This window comes from Heteronotia binoei, chromosome 8 (genome assembly GCF_032191835.1).
Source record: "Heteronotia binoei isolate CCM8104 ecotype False Entrance Well chromosome 8, APGP_CSIRO_Hbin_v1, whole genome shotgun sequence".
In the NCBI taxonomy this organism is placed as follows: Eukaryota; Metazoa; Chordata; class Lepidosauria; order Squamata; family Gekkonidae; genus Heteronotia; species Heteronotia binoei.
In genome coordinates, this window is record NC_083230.1 from 126,077,510 (window position 1) to 126,101,552 (window position 24,043).

Here is a 24,043-nt window from a genome sequence, read left to right on the forward strand (position 1 = left end):
GGAATTCACTGCCACAGGAGGTGGTGGCAGCTACAAGCATAGCCAGCTTCAAGAGGGGATTGGATAAAAATATGGAGCAGAGGTCCATCAGTGGCTGTTAGCCACAGTATATATGTGTGTGTGTGTATGTGTGTATATATATTGGCCACTTGTGTGACACAGAGTGTTGGATTAGATGGGCCATTGGCCTGATCCAACATGGCTTTTCTTATGTTCCTCCCGGGTGCATGTTAATGGAGCGTTGTTCTCTTCAGGGTGAACATTTCGGAACTACTGAAGCCACAGAAGCCTTCTTTGCAATGACCAGGCTATTTCAATCCAACGATGTAAGTTTCTAGTCCTTAAGGACAACTGTTTTCCTCTTCCTCTCGCTTGGAACACATGAAGGTCCCATATGCAGGAGAAAAAACGTTTCCTCTTAAGAGCTGGAGGGGACCTTCATGTTAGCGGTTTAATCGGGGTGGGGGGCGCGTCCCAACATGGTGCCACCCAGGGCTTTTTTTTGTAGCAGGAACTCCTTTGCATATTAGGCTACACCCACCTGATATAGCCAGTCCTCCAAGAGCTTCCAGACCTCTTAGTACAGGGCCTACTGCAAGCTCCAGGAGGATTGGCTACATCAGGGGGCTGTTGCCTAATATGCAAAGGAGGTCCTGCTAGAATTCCTTACAGGGCTCTTCGTACAGGGCCTGCTGTAAGCTCCAGGAGGATTGGCTGCATCAGGGGTGTGTGGCCTAATAGGCAAAGGAGGTCCTGCTAGAATTCCTTACAGGGCTCTTCGTACAGGGCCTGCTGTAAGCTCCAGGAGGATTGGCCGCATCAGGGGTGTGTTGCCTAATATGCAAAGGAGGTCCTGCTAGAATTCCTTACAGGGCTCTTCGTACAGGGCCTGCTGTAAGCTCCAGGAGGATTGGCTGCATCAGGGGTGTGTGGCCTAATAGGCAAAGGAGGTCCTGCTAGAATTCCTTACAGGGCTCTTCGTACAGGGCCTACTGCAAGCTCCAGGAGGATTGGCAGCATCAGGGGTGTGTGGCCTAATAGGCAAAGGAGGTCCTGCTAGAATTCCTTACAGGGCTCTTCGTACAGGGCCTACTGAGAGCTCCAGGAGGATTGGCTGCATCAAGGGTGTGTGGCCTAATAGGCAAAGGAGGTCCTGCTAGAATTCCTTACAGGGCCTGCTGAGAGCTCCAGGAGGATTGGCTGCATCAGGGGGGTGTGGCCTAATAGGCAAAGGAGGTCCTGCTAGAATTCCTTACAGGGCTCTTCGTACAGGGCCTACTCAAGCTCCAGGAGGATTGGCTTCATCTGGGGTGTGTGGCCTAATATGCAAAGGAGGTCCTGCAAGAATTCTGCCCCTGATATTAGGCCACACACCCCTGATGTAGCCAATCCTCCAAGAGCTTACAGGGCTCTTCGTCCAGGGCCTACTGTAAGCTCCAAGAGGATTGGCTGCATCAGCGGTGTGTGGCCTAATATGCAAAGGAGTTCCTGCTACAAGAAAAGCCCTGGTGCCACTGATATCTTTTCCTAGAAAGTGGGCATAGCCAAGTGGGACTTTTGCCCAGCAAGGCTTCTGATTGGCTGCTGGAGATTTGATTGGCTTTGCGGATACTTAATAGCCCACCTCGGTGGGGTAGGGCGGGATATAAATCGAATAAAGTAAAGTAAAGTAAAAGCATTTACTTTGGCAGCAGCTGCCATCACAGCGCAATGGTCGTCATCGTGCGACTGAACTTAAGCTGTGGCAACTAGCTTTGGGCTGGCTCCTCCTTTTGCGGCAGCCATTTCGTGGCTGCCCCCACCGTGCTGCGTCAGGCTCAGTAAGGTTGGGTTCCCTTGCTTTAAAAAGTAGAAGAGATTGCGGTGGAGTTTGGCAGTTTCTGTTTTAATGAAGGGTGTGGGGAAACACCATTTTGGGCTTGTGTCTGTCTGGGAGCGGTTGGAGGAGTCTCTCAAACTCTAGGCAGGCTTTGGGGCCTAGTCTATTCCTCCTTCCCCCTCCCCTCCTGTCTGGAAGCAGCAGTTCTAAGGAGGCCTCCTAGGGAGGCTGGAAGTCTTTCAGGCTGGTCTCCCAGAAGGCTGCCGGAGGGAAAACCAGTTCCTCGACGGGAACGGAGTGATTTTTGGCGGGAAGCCTTGAGTTTGAGTTGGGTTTTGAGTTCAGTCAGTTGGGTTGGTTGAGTCTGTCTGTTCTGGCCAGGGCAAGTGTATATTAGGGAAAGAAGGAGCGTTTTTCCCCACTTTGATTTATGTCTTCTGTTCACCTGTTAAAAAAATGCCTGTATATAGTTGTAAATTTTAAATAAATGTTTTGTCTTTTTAAAAGGTAGTGCCTCTGTGCCACATAGTTTCCCCAGCTGCCTTAGACCAAGCTACTGCAGGAGGGGAGTCCAGGGAAGGGGGAAGGCATACAGTTGGCAAGGGTGCCAATCCTCCAGGGGTCTCCCAAAGAAGGACTTTGGTCTCTGTCATAACCAGGTGCTGGGTTGGCAGAGGACCTTGAGGCCAGGCCTCAGAACTGGCAGGAAGGGGGATTGGGAGTCCTGTTCCTCTCAGTCAGGAACCCCCTAAATTGAGCAGGCGGTGGCAGCGTGCCCTAGTGGGTGGGAAGAAGATAAGCTCCCTTCAGGAGTTGGCAACTCAAAGGGGGGTTGACGGGACCAGGTCTGAAGGCAGAATTGGGCTGGTTCCGTCACAAAGGGTGCCGACTGCGATTCCCCCCTGCCACCCAGCGAGGCCTACCACATAATAAGAAATACAATTCTCCCACTTGACGGTTGGCTGGTGCCGTTCTCCACTGCATGATTAAAGGGAGAGCGGAGGAATCCCTGCAGCAAAATCTATTCTGCTGCTGCCCCCACTTAAAGGGGACAGGTGGTACTTTCCCTTCCGACGTAATAACAACCTCTTTTTTGGGATCACTCTGTTGTTTCCCCCTGTTGCCCTCAAGAATTCCTGCTGTTTTGGTGTAGGTACGCGATCTGTGACTGTCGTTTTATTGACCGTTTTCTCTTTTAGAAGTTCCCTGGAGAGTTTAAATAGAAAGGCAAGGAGAGCCAGCATGGCGTAGTGAACATGCATATGAAGCTGCCTTCTACTGAATCAGACCCCCCCTCGGTCCATCAAAGTCAGTCTTGTCTACTCAGACTGGCAGCGGCTCTCCAGCGTCTCAAGCTGAGGTTTTTCACGCCTCTTTGCCTGGACCCTTGTGAGTTGGAGATGCCGGGGATTGAACCTGGGACCTTCTGCTTTCCAAGCAGAGGCTCTACCACTGAACCACCGTCCCTCCCCGTATATATGAACATATGAAGTTGCCTTCTACTGAATCAGACCCCCCCTCAGTCCATCAAAGTCAGTATTGTCTACTCAGACTGGCAGTCTACTCTCCAGGGTCTCAAGCTGAGGTTTTTCACACCTTTTTGCCTGGACCCTTTTGAGATGGAGATGCCGGGGATTGAACCTGGGACCTTCTGCTTACCAAGCAGATGCTCTTACCACTGAGCCACCCTCTCTCCCCTGACCAGCAGTGGCTCTCCAGGGCCTCAAGCTGAGGTTTTTCATGCCTACTTGCCTGGACCCTTTTGAGTTGGAGATGCCGGGGGTTGAACCTGGGACCTTCTGCTTGCCAAGCAGATGCTCTACCACTGAGCTACCGTCCCTCCCCTTTAGATGGGGCTGAGAGAGCTCTCCCAGAAGCTGCCCCCTCAAGAACAACTCCTGCGAGAGCCATGGCTGACCCAAGGTCATTCCAGCAGGTGCAAGTGGAGAAGGGGGGGAATCCAACCCGGTTCTCCCAGGTAAGAGTCCGCGCTCTTAAACACTACACCAAACTGGCTCATTCAGTCATTCAGACACCCCAGTCCCAAGTCCTGTGGGGTTGTATGAGCTGCCAGGTGGAAGAGGGCCAGAAATTATTTAAAGAGAGAAATGCTTTCTCCAAGCTGGCCAAAGGAGTGGTGGGGACTTTAAAAGCCACACAATATGTGTGAAAGAGCCACATGTAACCACAAATACAGTTTGGCCACCCCTGCATTTAATGTTTCTTTCCCCCTCCCCCCATCTATTTACTTTCCTTCTTTCCTTCCTTCTCTCAAACATCTGACATTCACGTCTTGCGGCTCTCAAACATCTGACGCTTATTCTATGTGGCTCTTACATGAAGTGTGTCTGGCCACCACTGGAGACCCCTCCCAGTTGTGGTCAGTTTGACAGTTTGGCGTCGTGGTTAAGTGCACAGACTCTTACCTGCGAGAATGGAGTTTGATTCCCCACTCCTCCACTTGCAGCTGTTGGAATGGCCTTGGGTCAGCCAGAGCTCTGACAGGGGTTGTCCTTGAAAGGGCAGCTTCTGTCAGAGCTCCCTCAGCCCCACCCACCTCACAGGGTGTCTGTTGTGGGGGAGAAGATAAAGGAGATTGTAAACCGCTCTGAGTCTCTTAATTCAGAGAGGAGGGTGGGGTATAAATCTGCAGTCTTCTTCTTATCTGGGAGAACCGGGTTTAATTCCCCACTCCTCCACTTGCAGCTGCTGGAATGGCCTTGGGTCAGCCAGAGCTCTCTTATCTTGGAGAACCGGGTTTGATTCCCCCCTCCTCTACTTGCAGCTGCTGGAATGGCCTTGGGTCAGCCAGAGCTCTCTTATCTGGGAGAACCGGGTTTCATTCCCCCCTCCTCCACTTGCAGCTGCTGGAATGGCCTTGGGTCAGCCAGAGCTCACTTATCTGGGAGAACCGGGTTGGATTCCCCACTCCTCCACTTGCACCTGCTGGAATGGCCTTGGGTCAGCCAGAGCTCTCTTATCTGGGAGAACCGGGTTGGATTCTCCACTCCTCCACTTGCAGCTGCTGGAATGGCCTTGGGTCGGCCAGAGCTCTCTTATCTGGGAGAACCGGGTTTGATTCCCCACTCCTCCACTTGCAGCTGCTGGAACGGCCTTGGGTCAGCCATAGCTCTCTTATCTGGGAGAACCGGGTTTGATTCCCCACTCCTCCACTTGCAGCTGCTGGAATGGCCTTGGGTCAGCCAGAACTCTCTTATCTGGGAGAACCGGATTTGATTCCCCACTCCTCCACTTGCAGCTGCTGGAATGGCCTTGGGTCAGCCATAGCTCTCTTATCTGGGAGAACCGGGTTTGATTCCCCACTCCTCACTTGCAGCTGCTGGAATGGCCTTGGGTCAGCCAGAACTCTCTTATCTGGGAGAACCGGATTTGATTCCCCACTCCTCCACTTGCAGCTGCTGGAATGGCCTTGGGTCAGCCAGGGCTCTCTTATCTGGGAGAACCGGGTTTGATTCCCCACTCCTCCACTTACACCTGCTGGAATGGCCTTGGGTCAGCCAGAGCTCTCGCAAGAGTTGTCTTTGAAAGGGCAACTTCAGTGAGAGCTCTCTCAGCCCCACCCACCTCCCAGGGTGTCTGTTGTGGGCAGAGAAGGGGTAGGAGACTGGAAGCCACTCGGAGTCTCTGATTCAGAGAGAAGGACGAGGTATAAATCTGCAGTCTTCATCACCATCACCATCTTCGGTGGTTGCAATACATGAAGCTTTTTTAAAAAAAAATTTGAGGCGGCCTTTTGGTAATCCCTTCCTCTTGTTTTGTAAACTCTACAGCAAACCCTAAGGAGAATGTGTTACCTGACTATCAAAGAGATGGCCAACATTTCGGAGGATGTTATCATTGTCACCAGCAGGTACGGGCTGTTTTACTTTGAAACGTTGGTGGCCGTTCCTTGTGGCTTTTGGTCAGGCTCGGAGAGATCTGCTTTAGAATTCCTACTTGTTATTTGTTTTTTTTTGTTATTCATAGTCCACCTTTTCACAGGGACTCAAGACTGAGTACACAGAGTGAGTCAGTAGAGTCAACAGAATGGGAACGCTCAGTATCCAGGTGTCCTAGGATTTTAGAAGTGTGGAACCACCGGAAAAGGTTGAAGCATAGCAGAAGTGTTCTCCTGAGACACTTAACGATACAGAAATTACATAATAGTATCCTACTTACAATAAGCTATGCATGGCGTGAGGGACTGCAAGTCCCTAATTGTAAGAACATCAGAAGAGCCCTGCTGGGTCAGACCAGGGAGGGTCCATCTAGTCCAGCCTCCTGTCTCTCACAGTGGCCAGCCAGTTCCTCTGGAGGTCCAGCAACAGGGCAGAGAGGCCGAGGCCTTCATAAGAGCAGCAGAAGAGCCCTGCTGGATCAGACCAGTGAGGGTCCATCTAGTCCAGCCTCCTGTCTCTCACAGTGGCCACCCAGTTCCTCGGAGGGCCAACAACAGGGCAGAGAGACTGAGGTCTTCATAAGAACATCAGAAGAGCCCTGCTGGGTCAGACCAGGGAGGGTCCATCTAGTCCAGCCTCCTGTCTCACACAGTAGCCAGCCAGTTCCTCTGGAGGGCCAACAGGGCAGAGAGGCCGAGGCCTTCATAAGAACAGCAGAAGAGTCCTGCTGGATCAGACCAGGGAGGGTCCATCTAGTCCAGCCTCCTGTCTCACACAGAGGCCAACCAGTTCTTATGGAGGGCCAGCAACAGGGCAGAGAGGCAGAGGCCTTCAGAAGAGCCCTGCTGGATCAGACCAGGGAGGGTCCATCTAGTCCAGCCTCCTGTCTTACATAGTAGCCAACCAGTTCCTCTGGAGGGCCAAGAACAGGGCAGAGAGGCCGAGGCCTTCATAAGAACATCAGAAGAGCCCTGCTGGATCAGACCAGGGAGGGTCCATCTAGTCCAGCCTCCTGTCTTACATAGTAGCCAACCAGTTCCTCTGGAGGGCCAAGAACAGGGCAGAGAGGCCGAGGTCTTCATAAGAACATCAGAAGAGCCCTGCTGGGTCAGACCAGGGAGGGCCCATCTAGTCCAGCCTCCTGTCTCTCACAGGGGCCAGCCAGTTCCTGTGGAGGGCCAACAACAGGGCAGAGAGGCCGAGGCCTTCATAAGAACATCAGAAGAGCCCTGCTGGGTCAGATCAATGAGGGTCCATCCAGTCCAGCCTCCTGTCTCTCACAGTGGCCAGCCAGTTCCTCTGGAGGGCCAACAACAGGGCAGAGAGGCCGAGGCCTTCCTAAGAACCTCAGAAGAGCCCTGCTGGGTCAGACCACGGAGGGTCCATCTAATCCAGCCTCCTGTCTCACACAGAGGCCAACCAGTTCCTCTGGAGGGCCAACAACAGGGCAGAGAGGCCGAGGCCTTCATAAGAACATCAGAAGAGCCCTGCTGGGTCAGATCAATGAGGGTCCATCCAGTCCAGCCTCCTGTCTCACACAGTGGCCAGCCAGTTCCTCTGGAGGGCCAACAACAGGGCAGAGAGGCTGAGGCCTTAATAAGAACATCAGAAGAGCCCTGCTGGGTCAGATCAATGAGGGTCCATCCAGTCCAGCCTCCTGTCTCACACAGTAGCCAGCCAGTTCCTCTGGAGGGCCAGCAACTGGGCAGAGAGGCCAAGGCCTTCAGAAGAACATCAGAAGAGTCCACAAATCATTGCATAAATTGTTGTGCTCTGGGGCCATTTTTCCTGAGCTAAGACAAAAATGTGTGAGCTAAAGGCTAAAACTCTGTGAGCTAGCACACTAACTCAGTTTAGAGAGAACACTGCTCACTGGTAATATGCATTTATGCTAACGGGTTTTGGAATGTAAAAGGGAATTTGTTTATTGACAAGCAAGTACGGTATTTCATTTGTAGCAAGGCTCTGAATTGTCAGCTCCTGAAAGAGCAATGTAGTGTGAAATTAGGCCAGAGTTAGCCAGCAACCCATTGAGAGAACATCTGCGTCTCTGAACCGACCTTTTTTTGGGTGAGAACTAGGTCCAACAGGAATGGAAGCATTGGATACTTGAAAGGGAATGTGGACTTCGAAGTTCCATGCATTGTTAGAATTTGGATTTTGGCTTCTTTGGACTCTTGGCTCTGCCATTTACCTTGAACCCGTTCATTTTTGTGAATATCGTATTGTGTATTTTGGAGCATTCCCTGTTCTGTAGTTGTGGTTGTACATGAATGGAAATTACCGATTATTTCTAGTCTTATTTGGGATTCGTACAGTTGGTATTGCATTCCATCGTAGCATGAAGCCAAGCAGCTACGAATCAGAACGAAAACCAGCTTCTACTTTGGACTGGGTTGACGTTGCAAGGAACTTGGGTTTTTGCATGGCTCCTGTTCATTCCAAATAGAGCCCCGTGGCGTAGCGTGGGAAAGCTTCACTCCTGCAGTTAGGGTTGCCAAGTCCAATCCCAGAAATATCTGGGGACTTTGGGGGTGGAGCCAAGAGACTTTGGGGGTGGAGCCAGGAGACACTGGGGTGGAGCTAGGGGGAGGGGGGGAAACGGCGCTGGGGAGAATGGCGAGCCGCACCGTCTCGGAGCGGGCGACGCCGCTGCGCAGCTGCCGCCTGTTCTCCGCTCGCCGTGGCTGCTCCTCCGAGATGGGCTCAAGCTGAGCCCATCTCGCAGGAGCAGCTGCTGGGGGGGGGGGGCGGCAGCGGCGCGGCGGCCTCGCCTGCTCCGCCTCTGGGGTGGAATCGGGGGGGGGGGGCGGGACGTGGCGAGCCGCAAGTCCGGGTCCTAGAAGGGCCCGGAATCGTGGCTCGCCATGCTCCTGGCCTGCCTCCGCCCTCCCCTTCTCTGGTTTTGCCTGCGCTGCTGCCGCCTCTTGGCTGCTCCTCCGAGATGGGCTCAGCCTGGGCCCATCTCGGAGGAGCAGCTGCGGTGGGCGGGGAGGGGGCGGCAGCGGCGCGGCGGCCTCGTCCGCTCCGGGATGCGGCGGCTCGCCATGCTCCCCGGCGCCGTTTCCTCCCCTCCCCCCGCTTCTGTTTTTTTGGGGAGCGGGGGAAGAGGGTGGAAATCCTGGGGTCCCCCGCCAGGGCGGGAGGGTTGGGAAGCCTACCTGCAGTCCTAAGCTCCACTCATGACCTGAGTTTGATCCCCGGCGGAAGCTGGGTTCAGGTAGCCGGCTCCAGGTTGACTCAGCCTTCCATCCTTCCGAGGTCGGTCAGATGAGTCCCCAGCTTGCTGGAGTAAAAGTGTAGGTGACTGGGGAAGGCAGTGGCAAACCACCCCGTAAAAAGTCTGCCGTGAAAATGCTGTGAAAGCAACATCACCCCAGAGTCGGAAACGACTGGTGCTTGCACGGGGGACGACCTTCACCTTTTTATTCACTCCAAAGCGACCTGTGGAAGTTCTTGCCAGCTTTTGGCTGTTCTTACTTGCTGTGTGTCCCCTGGAAGATTTCCTTTTCCTCAGCATTTGCCTTAACCTTTGTAGCTTGACTAAAGACATGACGGGGAAGGAAGACGTCTACCGAGGCCCAGCCATTAGAGCCCTCTGCAGGATCACAGATGTGAGTAGAGGAACCTCCTGTCGCAAAACTTTGCTTCCTGTGAACCGTGAGGCCCGCCCACGCTTTCCCGGGGGGCTCGCCAAGTGCTTTCAGGAAGTGGGCGGGGCTTTCGCCCAGGAGGCCTCCTGATTGGCCGTGCACATTAAAAGCCACCCTATCAAACCGCTTCTGCCTGAAACGTTGACGCGTTACTGTTGGAGTTACCGTGTGACCCCATTCCCTTGCATCCTGCAATTGGCTGCAACTCCTGTGGCAGCCATTTTGTGGTTGTGCCCACCACGCCGTCTAAGAATTCGAAAGGTGCTGCGGGCTCAAAATGTTGGGGACTCCCGGCCTAGATCCTGTCCTGAGATGTTGCCTGTGACTTTAGGGTCATTCTCTGGCAAATCTGTCAGATGGAAGACCCTCACGCTTGTTCTCCTCTGTGGTTTCCAGGGCACGATGCTGCAGGCCATCGAGAGGTACATGAAGCAAGCCATTGTCGACAAAGTCCCCAGTGTGTCCAGTTCGGCGCTGGTGTCTTCTTTGGTAAGCGAAGGGGTAGGGGAGGGCAGCTGTCATCTGCGGTCCTTTGCTTGCGCTCGAGAGCCAGGATCGAGCGCGTCGCTTGAGCTGTTTCCTCTCATGGGCAGCTCGATCGCTCCAGCACCTTCTCCAGCTGACCAGGCCTCGTTCTCATGCCTCCCGTCTCTCTTGGCATTGTAGAACAGTGGCCCCGAACCTTTTTGGCCCTGGGACCACCCGGCCCACCGGGGCACCCAATGCAGCCTCCTCCTCCCCTCCCCTGCAGCCTCACTGCCCTGCCCCCCCCCCCAGCCTCACCGCCCCCCGTTTTCACCATTCAAAGGCTGGGGAAGGGCCCCTGAAGCCTTGTTGGATCAGACCACTGGCCCCTCCAGTCCAACACTCAGTGTCACATAAGAACAGTAGAGAAGCCCTGTTGGATCAGGCCACTGGTCCCTCCAGTCCAACACTCTGTCTCACATAAGAACAGAAGAGAAGCCATGTTGGATCAGGCCAATGGCCCTTCCAGTCCAACACTCTGTGTCACTTAAGAACATAAGACAAACCATGCTGGATCAGGCCAGTGGCCCATCCAGTCCAACACTCTGTGTCACAGAAGAACATAAGAGAAGCCATGTTGGATCAGGCCAGTTACCCATCCAGTCCAACACTCTGTCTCACATAAGAACAGAAGAGAAGCCATGTTGGATCAGGCCAATGGCCCTTCCAGTCCAACACTCTGTGTCACTTAAGAACATAAGAGAAGCCATGTTGGATCAGGCCAATGGCCCATCCAGTCCAACACTCTGTGTCACAGAAGAACAGAAGAGAAGCCATGTTGGATCAGGCCAGTGGCCCATCCAGTCCAACATTCTGTGTCACATAAGAACATAAGAGAAGCCATTTTGGATCAGGCCGATGGCCCCTCCAGTCCAACACTCTATATCACATAAGAACAGAAGAGAAGCCATGTTGGATCAGGCCACTGGCCCATCCAGTCCAACACTCCGTGTCACAAAAGAACATAAGAGAAGCCATGTTGGATCAGGCTGATGTGTTGGACTGGATGGGCCATTGGCCTGATCCAACATGGCTTCTCTTATGTTCTTATGTGACCCAGAGTGTTGGACTGGATGGGCCATTGGCCTGCTCCAACATGGCTTCTCTTATGTTCTTATGTGACACAAAGTGTTGGACTGGATGGGCCACTGGCCTGATCCAACATGGCCTCTCTTACGTTCTTATGTGACACAGAGTGTTGGACTGGAGGGGCCATTGGCCTGATCCAACATGGCTTCTCTTATGTCCTTATATGACACAGAGTGTTGGACTGGAGGGGCCATTGGCCTGATCCAACATGGCTTCTCTTATGTTCTTATGTGACACAGAGTGTTGGACTGGAGGGGCCACTGGCCTGATCCAACATGGCTTCTCTTATGTTCTTATGTGACACAGAGTGTTGGACTGGAGAGGCCACTGGCCTGATCCAACATGGCTTCTCTTATGTTCTTATGTGACACAGAGTGTTGGACTGGAGAGGCCACTGGCCTGATCCAACATGGCTTCTCTTATGTTCTTATGTGACACAGAGTGTTGGACTGGAGAGGCCACTGGCCTGATCCAACATGGCTTCTCTTATGTTCTTATGTGACACAGAGTGTTGGACTGGAAGGGCCACTGGCCTGATCCAACATGGCTTCTCTTATGTTCTTCTGTGACACAGAGTGTTGGACTGGATGGGCCACTGGCCTGATCCAACATGGCTTCTCTTATGTTCTTCTGTGACACCGAGTGTTGGACTGGAGGGGCCATTGGTCCCATCCAACATGGCTGCTCTTATGTTCTAAATCAGGGGTCCCCAACCCCTGGGCCGTGGACCGGTACCAATCCATGGCCTGTTAGCAACTGGGCCATGAGTTGTATAATTATTTAATTATATATTACAATATAATGATAATGATGATGATAATATGATATTGGGTTTGCATCCCGCTCTCATCTGCCGCGGCAGCCGTCTTTGGCATCTGAACCTCCCTGGCAGCACCCTCGCCAGGGCCAGACGTAGCCAGGACGGCGGCTGCCGTTACTGACCCTCGGCCGTTGCTTTCCAGCACCTGATGAAGATCAACTACGACGTGGTCAAGCGGTGGATCAACGAAGCCCAAGAAGCTGCCTCCAGCGACAACGTCATGGTGCAGGTGCGTGCCCTGGGGATGCGGGAGCATCAGAGCTGACCGCCGAAAATGCGTTTAGCGGAGGAAGCGGGAAGATGGACACCTCGCATTGGGTCTTAAATAAGTCGTCGTGACCTGGACGGCCCAGGCCAGCTCAATCTCGTCAGGTCTCGGAAGCTGAGCAGAGTCGGTCCTGGTTAGTGTATGGGTGGGAGACCATCAGAGAGATCCAGGGTTGCTGTGCAGAGACGGACGATGGCAAACCCCCTCTGTTTGTCTCCGCCCTAACTTGGATAGGCCAAGCTAGCCTGATCTTGTCAGATTTCAGAAGCTGAGCAGAGCTGGTCCTGGTTAGTGTATGGGTGGGAGATCCAGCGTTGGGTGTGCAGAGGCAGGAGGGATTCAGGCAGGTAGTTGTGTCGTTCTGAATCAATGGGATGACGCTTTGAGTCCAGAGATGCCTTTAAGACCAACAAAGTTTAATTCTGGGTGTAAGCTTTCCTGTGCATTGCGGGCAGGGCTCTTTTTTTGTAACAGGAACTCCTTTGCATATTAGGCCACATCCCCCGATGTAGCCAATCCTCCAAGAGCTTTGAGGGCTCTTCGTACAGGGCCTACTGGAAGCTCCAGGAGGATTAGCTACATCAGAGGGGCGTGGCCTAATAGGCAAAGGAGGTCCTGCTAGAAAAAGAGCCCTGATTGGAGGGCATATGAACATATGAAGCTGGCTTATACTGAATCAGACCCTTGGTCCATCAAAGTCAGTATTGTCTACTCAGACTGGCAGCGGCTCTCCAGGGTCTCAAGCTGAGGTTTTTCATGCCTATTTGCTTGGGCCCTTTTTTGGAGATGCCAGGGATTGAACCTGGGACCTTCTGCTTACCAAGCAGATGCTCTACCACTGAGCTATAGCCCACTTCATGGCTCTCCAGGGTCTCAAGCTGAAGTTTTTCACGCCTACTTGCCTGGATCCTTTTAGTTGGAGATGCAGGGATTGAACCTGGGACCTTCTGCTTTCCAAGCAGAGGCTCTACCACTGAGCCACCGTCCCTCCCCAACATATATGAACATATGAAGCTGCCTTCTGCTGAATCAGACCCTTGGTCCATCAAAGTCAGTCTTGTCTACTCAGACTGGCAGCGGCTCTCCAGGGTCTCCAGCTGAGGTTTTTCACACCTATTTGCCTGGACCCTTTTTTGGAGATGCCAGTGGGGATTGAACCTGGGACCTTCTGCTTTCCAAGCAGAGGCTCTACCACTGAGCCACCGTCCCTCCCCTGACTGGCAGCGGCTCTCCAGGGTCTCAAGCTGAGGTTTTTCACACCTACTTGCCTGGACCCTTTTCAGTTGGAGATGCCAGGGATTGAACCTGGGACCTTCTGCTTACCAAGCAGATGCTCTACCACTGAGCCACCGTCCCTCCCTGAGGAATGCAGTCTCTCTGAAGCAGTGTGCCTGCCCACAGCAGCTAATGCCCAGAATTGATCTTTGTCGATCTAAAGGCGCCACTGGACTCGAACTTTGTTCTGTTGATAAGAAAATGTTTTATGTTGGCAGGGGACGAACAGAGTGGCAACACAGTATATTACAGACCAAAATCACCACCGCCGTGTATCCAGGCAAAGAATTTCTGGATCCAAATTTGAAAAGTCTCTTCCTATTTTCCAAAGATACCTTTATACACAGTACAGAAAATCTCCAAAGGGGGTGGATTCCACAACACAAATATCCTGACCAATTCTTTCACCAATGTCCCATACAATTCTTACAGGGAAATTCCTTGTTGAAACTTTCATTTAGGACATAAGTTCATAGTCCTCGTTGTTGTGAGACGAGCTTGCGCCTTTTGTGAATGCGAGAAGTCTTCGTTCTGACGTCAGAAGACTGCATTTGCAGAATGGCTCTGTGATCAAGCGTCTCTGCGAAACGTGATCCATAAAGTCGACAAGCACGTAAAGAGAAGCCTGGATCGTTTTGAGCCGTTACTCTAGGGGATTCGGATTTGCCGCAACGATGAGAAGGACTGTGAACTTATGCTCTAAAATTTATGAAAGTTTCAACAAGGAACTTCCCTGTAAAAATTGTATGGAACCTTGGTGAAAGAATTGGTTAGATCATAGAGTTGGAAGGTACCTCTAGGGTCATCTAGTCCAGCCCCCTCCACAATGCAGGAAACTCACAAACACCTCCCCCTAAATTCACAGGATCTTCATTGCTGCCAGATGGCCATCTAGCCTCTGCTTCAAAACCTCCAAGGAAGGAGAGCCCACCACCTCCAGAGGAAGCCTATTCCACTGAGGAAACGCTCTAACAGTCAGGAATCATAGAATCATAGAGTTGGAAGGGACTTCCAGGGTCATCTAGTCCAACCCCCTGCACAATGCAGGAAACTCACAAACACCTCCCCCCTAAATTCACAGGAATCCTCATTGCTGTCAGATGGCCATCTAGCCTCTATTGAAAAACCTCCGAGGAGGCAGAGCCCACCACCTCCCAAGGAGGAAGCCTGTTCCACTGAGGAATTGTTCTAACTGTCAGGAAGTTCTTCCTAATCATAGAATCCTAGAATCATAAAGTTGGAAGGGGCCTCCTGGGTTATCTAGTCCAAGCCCCTGCACAATGCAGGAAACTCACAAACACCTCCCCCTAAATTCACAGGATCTTCATTGCTGTCAGATGGCCATCCAGCCTCTGTATAAAAACCTCCAAGGAAGGAGAGCCCACCACCTCCCAAGGAGGAAGCCTGTTTCACTGAGGAATCGCTCTAACGGTCAGGAGGTTCTTCCTAATGTTGAGCCGGAAACTCTTTTGATTTAATTTCAAGCAATTGGTTCTGGTCCTACCTTCTGGGGCCACAGAAAACAATTCCACGCCCTCCTTTAGATGACAGCCCTTCAAGTCCTTGAAGATGGTGATCCTATCACCTCTCAGCCGCCTCCTCTCCAGGCTAAACATCCCCAGCTCCTTCAACCTTTCCTCATAGGACTTTGTGTTGTGTCCTCATAGATATTTGTGTTGTGGAATTCACAATTTTTGTATGGTGTACAAGGTATCTTTGGAAAACGGGAAGAGACTTTTCAGATTTGGATTGATAAATTCTTTATCGTTTAGCCGCACAGCGGCGGCGATTTTGGTCTTGATGTCGGCAGGGAGCAGCATGTGCCGATATCAGATCTCTCGGTGAGGTTGTGCGTTTTTCCCTTTTCTCCTCCAACGCGCCAGTATCACGCCCTGGGGCTGCTGTATCACCTCAGGAAGAACGACCGGCTGGCCGTTTCCAAGATGCTGAACAAATTCACGAAATCGGGCCTCAAGTCCCAGTTTGCCTACTGCATGCTGATTCGGATCGCCAGCCGGCTCCTGAAAGAGTCCGAAGAGGGGTAAGGGGCCTCGGCCTTGGACATTCCAGAATAGCAGCCTGTGGGGAGGACTCCTTAAAGGCTTCCTGGTTTATACCGGCTTCTGTGAACATCCATCTCTTCAGGGATTAGGGGGCCATGGGTATGGCCAAACTTGCTTAACGTAAGAGCCGTGTGGAATAAATGTCAGCTGTTTGAGAGCCGCAAGACAGGAATGCCAGACAGGAACGAAGGAAGGCAAACAATGGGGGGAGGGGGGGGAGGTGGAAAGAAAGCAACTTTGACTTTAAATGCATTCTCCAAGCCGCTGGCTGGCTTGGCTTGGAGAAGTGATTGAAAGAGAGAAATGCCTTCTCCAAGCTGGCCGACGGAGTGGTGGGGGCTTCACGAGCCACACAAGATGTGTGAAAGAGCCCCACGTGCCTCCCGAGCTGCAGTTTGGCCGCCCCTACTGTAGACGGTCTTTGACTTAACTATATGAACATATGAAGCTGCCTTATACCGAATCAGACTCCCTTTGGTCCATCAAAGTCAATATTGTCTTCTCAGACTGGCAGCGGCTCTCCAGGGTCCCAAGCTGAGGTTTTTCACACCTGTTTGCCTGGACCCTTTTTTGGAGATGCCAGGGACTGAACCTGGGACCTTCTGCTTCCCAAGCAGATGCTCTACCACTGAGCCACCGTCCCTCCCCTGATTGGCAGCGGCTCTCCAGGGTCTCAAGCTGAGGTTTTTCACACCTGTTTGCCTGGACCCTTTTTTGGAGATGCCAGGGATTGAACCTGGGACCTTTTGCTTCCCGAGCAGATGCTCTACCACTGAGCCACCATCCCTCAGATATAATCTGTCTTGAATAGCATCACTCTATAAAAGGCCAGGAAACAGAGTCAGTGCGGTGTGGTGGTTGAAGTGCCAGACAAAGACCTAGGAGACTCAGGTTCGAGTCCCCACTTTGCCATGAAAGGTTGCTGGGTGACCTTGGGGTAGTCACACTCTCTCAGCCTAAACTACCTAGTAAGTAGGGTCGTCAGCTCAGCAAAAATTGGAGTGAGCAATTCTGGAAAGGAAGCGACCGTATCCGGCCAGGATAGGCCTCCCTTTCCCCTTTATGGCCACGTGGCAAGAGCCTGCAGGTCCCTGAGAAGGCTAATTATGAATCCGTCTCACGCAAGGTTGCTAGGTATTGTTATCTGGTAATTAAAAAGCGTAGATCGTACTCTTAAGTTGAGTCATTAGTTCGGTCCGGAATTTTAAGAATTATGGCTGTGACTGTTACAAGATAATGCATGGAATGGAGAAAGTAGAGAAAGAGGTACTTTTCTCCCTTTCTCACAATACAAGAACTCGTGGACATTCGATGAAATTGCTGAGCAGTTAGGTTAAAACGGATGGGCCATTGGCCTGATCCAAGATGGCTTCTTTTATGTTTTTATGTTCTTACTATCTATTGCCATGTTCTTATACTGTATTATATTATTTTGTATGCTGGTCTTATGACTGTTTTAATAAACTTTGACTTCTCTCTCTCTCGGCGGCAGGCACGACAACCCGCTGTTCGATTTCATCGAAAGCTGCCTCCGGAACAAACACGAGATGGTGATTTACGAGGCGGCGTCTGCGATCATCCATCTCCCGAACTGCACGGCCAGGGAACTGGCGCCGGCCGTCTCTGGTGAGCAGGGGAGAAGCAGCTGTGGAGCAGGGCCCGGAGAACACTTAAGCGCAGGGGGCTTCCAGATGTAGCTTCAGGGGATAGTCTGTGGCAGAAGAGCTGGATTCGACTCCAGTAGTGCCTTAGAGGCCATCCAGTTTTTGAGAGTCCTGCCAGCACCAGGTGTCTGTGTCCCCGTGAATCTGCCTTGAGCCAGTTTGGGGGAGTGGTTAAGCGAGTGGACTCTTATCCGGGAGAACCAGGTTTGATTCCCCACTCCTCCACTTGCAGCTGCTGGAATGGCCTTGGGTCAGCCAGAGCTCTCTTATCTGGGAGAACCGGGTTTGATTCCCCACTCCTTCACTTGCAGCTGCTGGAATGGCCTTGGGTCAGCCAGAGCTCTCTTATCTGGGAGAAACGGGTTTGATTCCCCACTCCTCCACTTGCAGCTGCTGGAATGGCCTTGGGTCAGCCAGAGCTCTCTTATCTGGGAGAACCGGGTTTGATTCCCCACTCCTCCACTTGCACCTGCTGGAATGGCCTTGGGTCAGCCAGAGCTCTCTCATCTGGGAGAACCGGGTTTGATTCCCCCCTCCTCCACTTGCAGCTGCTGGAATGGCCTTGGGTCAGCCAGAGCTCTCTTATCTGGGAGAACTGGGTTTGATTCCCCACTCCTCCACTTGCAGCTGCTGGAATGGCCTTGGGTCAGCCAGAGCTTTCTTATCTGGGAGAACTGGGTTTTCAGGTAGCTGGCTCAAGGTTGACTCAGCCTTCCATCCTTCCGAGGTGGGTAAAATGAGTACCCAGCTTGCTGGGGGGAAAGTGTAAAAAACTGGGGAAGGCAAGGGCAAACCACCCCGTTAAAAAGTCTGCCATGAAAACGTTGAAAGCAACGTCACGGAAACGACTGGCGCTTGCACAGGGGACCTTTCCTTTCCTTTCCGACACCTATTTTTAAGCAGTTTCCGCAAGTCTCGTTAGGGCCGGCAGCACTGCTAATCCGCCAGGCAAATCCACACCGCTTCAGGGTAAATAAAGTCTTTGACCTCGTTGGGCGCTCACTGAGACGTGTTCTCCTCGCTTGCTTTCTTTCCAGTGCTCCAGCTCTTCTGCAGTTCCCCCAAGCCCGTGTTGAGGTACGCAGCGGTGCGGACTCTGAACAAGGTGAGCGTCCCTGGAGCGCGATGTGTAGGTTGCGGTTTTTGGGAGCCGGCCCTGGGCAATGCAGTTCTGCTTCGACACCTCCTGTCCTAAGCTTCATCAGTCGTCGTTTCAAGTCTTCGCTACTTTCTTGTCTGTACTTGGGAAATCCTGGAGATGTCTAGAGCTGCGGATTCCCTCGCCTTGCCCGCCTTGCTCTTGGGTGCTCCTTGCAAAGCTCTTGCTCCTTGCAAAGAGATCGGGGAGGGACGGTGGCTCAGTGGTAGAGCCTCTGCTTGGTAAGCAGAAGGTCCCAGGTTCAATCCCCGGCATCTCCAACTCAAAAGGGTCCAGTCTAGTCCAGCTTGAGACCCTAGAGAGCCACTGCCAGTCTGTGTAGCCAATGCTGACCTTGATGGACTGAGGGTCTGATTCAGTAGAAGGCAGCTTCATATGTCAGGGGAGGGACGGTGGCTCAGTGGTAGAGCATCTGCTCGGTAAGCGGAAGGTCCCAGATTCAGTCCCCGGCATCTCCAACTAAAAAAGAGGCATGAAAAACCTCAGCTTGAGACCCTGGAGAGCTGCTGCCAGTCTGAGTAGACAATACTGACTTCGATGGATTAAGGGTCTGATAAGGCAGCTTCATATGTTCATCAGTAGGGTTGGCCTTGGGGCAGCGAGCCTTTGGGTACCCAGCATCCTGGAGCCCACCCTGGGCAGCGCCATCTACTTTTCTCCCTTTCTCACAAGACGAGAACTCGTGGGCACTCAATGAAATTGTTGAACAGTCGGGTTAGAACGGATAAAAGGAAGTCCTTCACCCAAAGGTTGATTAACACGTGGAATTCACTGCCACAGGAGATGGAGGCGGCTACAAGCATAGACAGCTTCAAGAGGGGATTGGATAAACATCTGGAGCAGAGGTCCCTCAGTGGCTATTAGCCACAGTGTATTGTTGGAATTCTCTGTCTGGGGCAGTGATGCTCTGTATTTTTGGTGCTTGGGAGGGGCACAGTGGGTGGGCTTCTAGCCCCACTGGTGGACCTCCTGATGGCACCTGGGTTTTTTGGTCACTGTGACGCAGAGTGTTGGACTGGAGGGGCTATTGGCCTGATCCAACATGGCTTCTCTTCTGTTCTTATGTTCTTAGTGGCCATTAGCCATAGTGTATTGTTGGAACTCTCTGTCTGGGGCAAGTGATGCTCCATATTCTTGGTTCTCGGGGAGGAGCACAGTGGGAGGGCTTCTAGTGTCCTGGCCCCTCTGATGGACCTCCTGATGGCACCTGGGTTTTTTGGCCACTGTGTGACACAGAGCGTTGGACTGGATGGCCCACTGGCCTTATCTCTTATGTTTCTAGTGGCTATTAGCCACAGCGTATTGTTGGAACTCTCTGACTGGGGCAGTGATGCTCTGTATTCTTGGTGCTTGGGGGGGCACAATGGGAGGGCTTCTAGTGTACTTGCCCCACTGATGGCAGCTGGTTTTTTTGGGCCACTGTGTGACACACAGTGTTGGACTGGATGGGCATTTGGCCTGATCCAACATGGCCTCTCTTATGTTCTTATGTGACACACAGTGTTGGACTGGATGGGCATTTGGCCTGATCCAACATGGCCTCTCTTATGTTCTTATGTGACACAGAGGGCCATTGGCCTGATCCAGCGTGGCTTCTCTTATGTTCTTATGTGACACAGAGTGTTGGACTGGATTGGCCACTGGCCTGATCCAACATGGCTTCTTTTATGTTCTTATGTGACACAAAGTGTTGGACTGGATGGGCCATTGGCCTGGTCCAACGTGGCTTCTCTTATGTTCTTCTGTGACAGAGTGTTGGAGTGGAGGGGCCATTGGCCTGATCCAGCAGAGCTTCTCTTATGTTCTTATGTGACACAAAGTGTTGGACTGGATGGGCCATTGGCCTGGTCCAACGTGGCTTCTCTCTACTGGGATTTTGGAGCCTGACATTTGGCTTCCCCTGCCAGGTTCTTCCGTTTCTGATTGCCCTCTGGGGTTGATCCTCTCAGGTGGCCATGAAGCACCCCTCTGCCGTGACAGCCTGCAACCTGGACCTGGAGAACTTGATCACTGACTCGAACCGCAGCATAGCGACCCTGGCCATCACCACTCTCCTGAAGACGGGCAGCGAGAGCAGCGTGGACCGGCTGATGAAGCAGATCTCCTCCTTCGTGTCCGAGATATCAGATGAGTTCAAGGTCAGCCGATGCAGCTTCTCAGGGTTTTCTCCCTTTTGTACCGTCGGGTAAGGGGCACATCCAACTGCATAGCCTTTGTCTGCCTAAAGGGGGAGCAGCAGGGCTTTTTTGGTAGAAGTGACTCCTTTGCATATTAGGGAAGATGTTGGGGACTCCCTATGGGTTCAGAATGGGATTTTGGCACTGGGATAAGGAAACTGTCACGCTGTATAAATTTGTTTTCTGTGGAGGAGCCTTCAGTCTCGCGCGCCGTCATCTTTTGTCCGAAGTGGTGCAGTCCTGGCACAGAGCGATTCCCCCCTGCCCGTGAGATGGACCAGGCTGACAAGATCCTCCTTTAAAAGAAACATTACACCTTACGGGATACATCTTTCTGTTGGCAATTTTTTTTTAACGATTTTTTTTATTTTGTATTATAGCTCATGTCATTTCTCCATCATACATTCCGGCAATATCTTGCATTCGTTTACAGATCCATCGGTTACCTCCCCTCTCCCTCCCAAATTGACCATAATAGAAGTCATTTATATTTGCAACCACATACACACCCTTTGGAGCCTGAGCCTGAGTACTTCTTCACCCAAAGGGTGATTAACGTGGAATTCACTGCCACAGGAGGTGGTGGTGGCTACAAGCATAGCCAGCTTTAAGAGGGGATTTGATAAAAATATGGAGCAGAGGTCCATCAGTAGCTATTAGCCACAGTGTGTGTGTGTGTATATATATATATACACAAACAAACACACACACACACACATATATATATATATCCACTCTCTCTTTCTATATATATATGCGCTATCTATCTATCTATCTATCTATCTATCTATCTATCTATCTATCTATCTATCTATCTATCTATCTATCTATCTATCTATCTATCTATCTATCTATCATCTATCTATCCATCCATCACACAGGTATATATATGGCCACTGTGTGACACAGAGTGTTGGACTGGATGGGCCATTGGCCTGATCCAACATGGCTTCTCTTATGTTCTTCTGTGACACAGAGTGTTAGACTGGATGGGCCACTGGCCTGATCCAACATGGCTTCTCTTATGTTCTTCTGTGACACAGAGTGTTGGACTGGATGGGCCACTGGCCTGATCCAACATGGCTTCTCTTATGTTCTTATGTGACACAGAGTGTTAGACTGGATGGGCCACTGGCCTGATCCAACACGGCTTCTCTTATGTTCTTATGTGACACAGAGTGTTGGACTGGATGGGCCATTGGCCTGATCCAACATGGCTTCTCTTATGTTCTTATGTGACACAGAGTGTTGGACTGGATGGGCCACTGGCCTGATCCAACATGGCTTCTCTTATGTTCTTTTGTGACACAGAGTGTTAGACTGGATGGGCCACTGGCCTGATCCAACATGGCTTCTCTTATGTTCTTATGTGACACAGAGTGTTGGACTGGATGGGCCATTGGCCTGATCCAACAGGGCTTCTCTTATGTTCTTCTGTGACACAGAGTGTTGGACTGGATGGGCCACTGGCCTGATCCAACATGGCTTCTCTTATGTTCTTATGTGACACAGAGTGTTAGACTGGATGGGCCACTGGCCTGATCCAACACGGCTTCTCTTATGTTCTTATGTGACACAGAGTGTTGGACTGGATGGGCCATTGGCCTGATCCAACATGGCTTCTCTTATGTTCTTATGTGACACAGAGTGTTAGACTGGATGGGCCACTGGCCTGATCCAACACGGCTTCTCTTATGTTCTTATGTGACACAGAGTGTTGGACTGGATGGGCCATTGGCCTGATCCAACATGGCTTCTCTTATGTTCTTATGTGACACCGTGTTGGACTAGATGGGCCATTGGCCTGATCCAACATGGCTTCTCTTATGTTCTTATGTGACACAGAGTGTTGGACTGGATGGGCCATTGGCCTGATCCAACATGGCTTCTCTTATGTTCTTATGTGACACCGTGTTGGACTAGATGGGCCATTGGCCTGATCCAACATGGCTTCTCTTATGTTCTTATGTGACACAGAGTGTTGGACTGGATTGGTCATTGGCCTGATCCAACATGGCTTCTCTTATGTTCTTATGTGACGCAGAGTGTTGGACTGGATGGGCCATTGGCCTGATCCAACATGGCTTCTCTTATGTTCTTATGTGACACCGTGTTGGACTAGATGGGCCATTGGCCTGATCCAACATGGCTTCTCCTACGTTCTTCTGTGACACCGTGTTGGACTGGATGGGCCATTGGCCTGATCCAACATGGCTTCTCTTATGTTCTTCTGTGACACAGAGTGTTGGACTGGAGGGGCCATTGGCCTGATCCATCATGGCTTCTCTTATGTTTTTATTTCATTATTGGCCCCTCCTGTTTTTACCCATTTAATATATTCATACCACCGTTCCTTGATTTCTTCACTCTTGTCCTCTGCTTGCTTTCCTTGTTTTAGTATTGATAATATATATCAGACTGAATCCATTTGTATAAATAGGAAAAGGAAAAGAAAAGGTCCCCTGTGCAAGCACCAGTCATTTCCGACTCTGGGGTGACGTTGCTTTCACAACGTTTTCACGGCAGACTTTTTACGGGGTGGTTTGCCCTTGCCTTCCCCAGTCATCTGCGTTTTCCCCCCAGCAAGCTGGGGACTCATTTTACCGACTTCTGAAGAATGGAAGGCTGAGTCAACCTCGGGCTGGCTACCTGAACCAGCTTTCGCTTGGATAGAACTCAGGTCGTGAGCAGAGAGTTCAGATCACAGTACTGCAGTGCTTCTGCTTTACTGCTCTGCGCAACAGGGCCGCTTTGTATAAATAACCGTTTGCAAATTGTGCGGCTGTGTTGGGACAGCACCAACCCCGCGGAGTGTCTGGAAGGAGGAAGCACACCTTTTTGGGTTTTCCTTCCTCCTGCATCATCCATTCTTCCATGAGCTACTCCGAAGAAGGACAGGGAAGAGAAACCACGGGTGCGTCCTCTCTCTTTCACGGTGTTCTTGCCAGGCTTTTTCTTTTTTCTTTTGTCACAACAAAGAAAAAAAACTCTCCGCGTACAACACAATTCTGACTTGTTATGAATAATAGGTGTCAAAATACAAAAAGAGGGTCAAAGGTACGCAGCATCTCAGTCCAAAGTTAAAACCTCAAAAGTAGGAGAGCCAGTTTGGTGTAGGAGAGCCAGTTTGGTGTAGTGATTAAGTGTGTGGACTCTTATCTGGGAGAACCGGGTTTGATTCCCCACTCCTCCACTTGCAGCTGCTGGAATGGCCTTGGGTCAGCCAGAGCTCTCTTATCTGGGAGAACCGGGTTTGATTCCCCACTCCTCCACTTGCACCTGCTGGCATGGCCTTGGGTCAGCCAGAGCTCTCTTATCTGGGAGAACCGGGTTTGATTCCCCATACCTCCACTTGCAGCTGCTGGCATGGCCTTGGGTCAGCCATAGCTCTGGCAGAGGTTGTCCTTGAAAGGGCAGCTGCTGTGAGAGCCCTCTCCAGCCCCACCCACCTCACAGGGTGTCTGTTGTGGGGGAGGAAGGTAAAGGAGATTGTGAGCCGCTCTGAGACTCTTCGGAGTGGAGGGCGGGATATAAATCCAATATCTTCTTCTTCTCTTCTTCTTCCACAGTGCTGCTTCTTGCCCTTATGTCGCTCAAAGCCGCTATATTATATAGGCCCGACGGAGAACTGG

General features: G+C 51.6%; 1 protein-coding gene across 1 annotated transcript; it reads left to right on the forward strand.

Moving 5' to 3' along the window:
- The first annotated feature begins 227 nt into the window (after positions 1-227).
- LOC132575774 (coatomer subunit gamma-2-like) lies at positions 228-20,423 on the forward strand. The gene is made up of 9 exons (XM_060244465.1): positions 228-326; positions 5,611-5,690; positions 9,257-9,332; positions 9,768-9,860; positions 11,948-12,034; positions 15,232-15,389; positions 16,904-17,037; positions 18,113-18,180; positions 20,184-20,423. Exons 1-9 carry the CDS (start codon positions 228-230, stop codon positions 20,421-20,423), a joined length of 1,035 nt encoding a protein of 344 aa, XP_060100448.1.
- Positions 20,424-24,043: the final 3,620 nt, after the last annotated feature.

Excerpts from the sequence above, each read along its gene's own strand:
- LOC132575774 (XM_060244465.1), top strand. The coding sequence starts at position 228 with ATGTTAATGGAGCGTTGTTCTCTTCAGGGTGAACATTTCGGAACTACT. Across the intron at positions 9,333-9,767 it reads CCCTCTGCAGGATCACAGAT|GGCACGATGCTGCAGGCCAT; the intron begins GTGAGTAGAGGA and ends TGTGGTTTCCAG. Across the intron at positions 15,390-16,903 it reads CTGAAAGAGTCCGAAGAGGG|GCACGACAACCCGCTGTTCG; the intron begins GTAAGGGGCCTC and ends TCTCGGCGGCAG.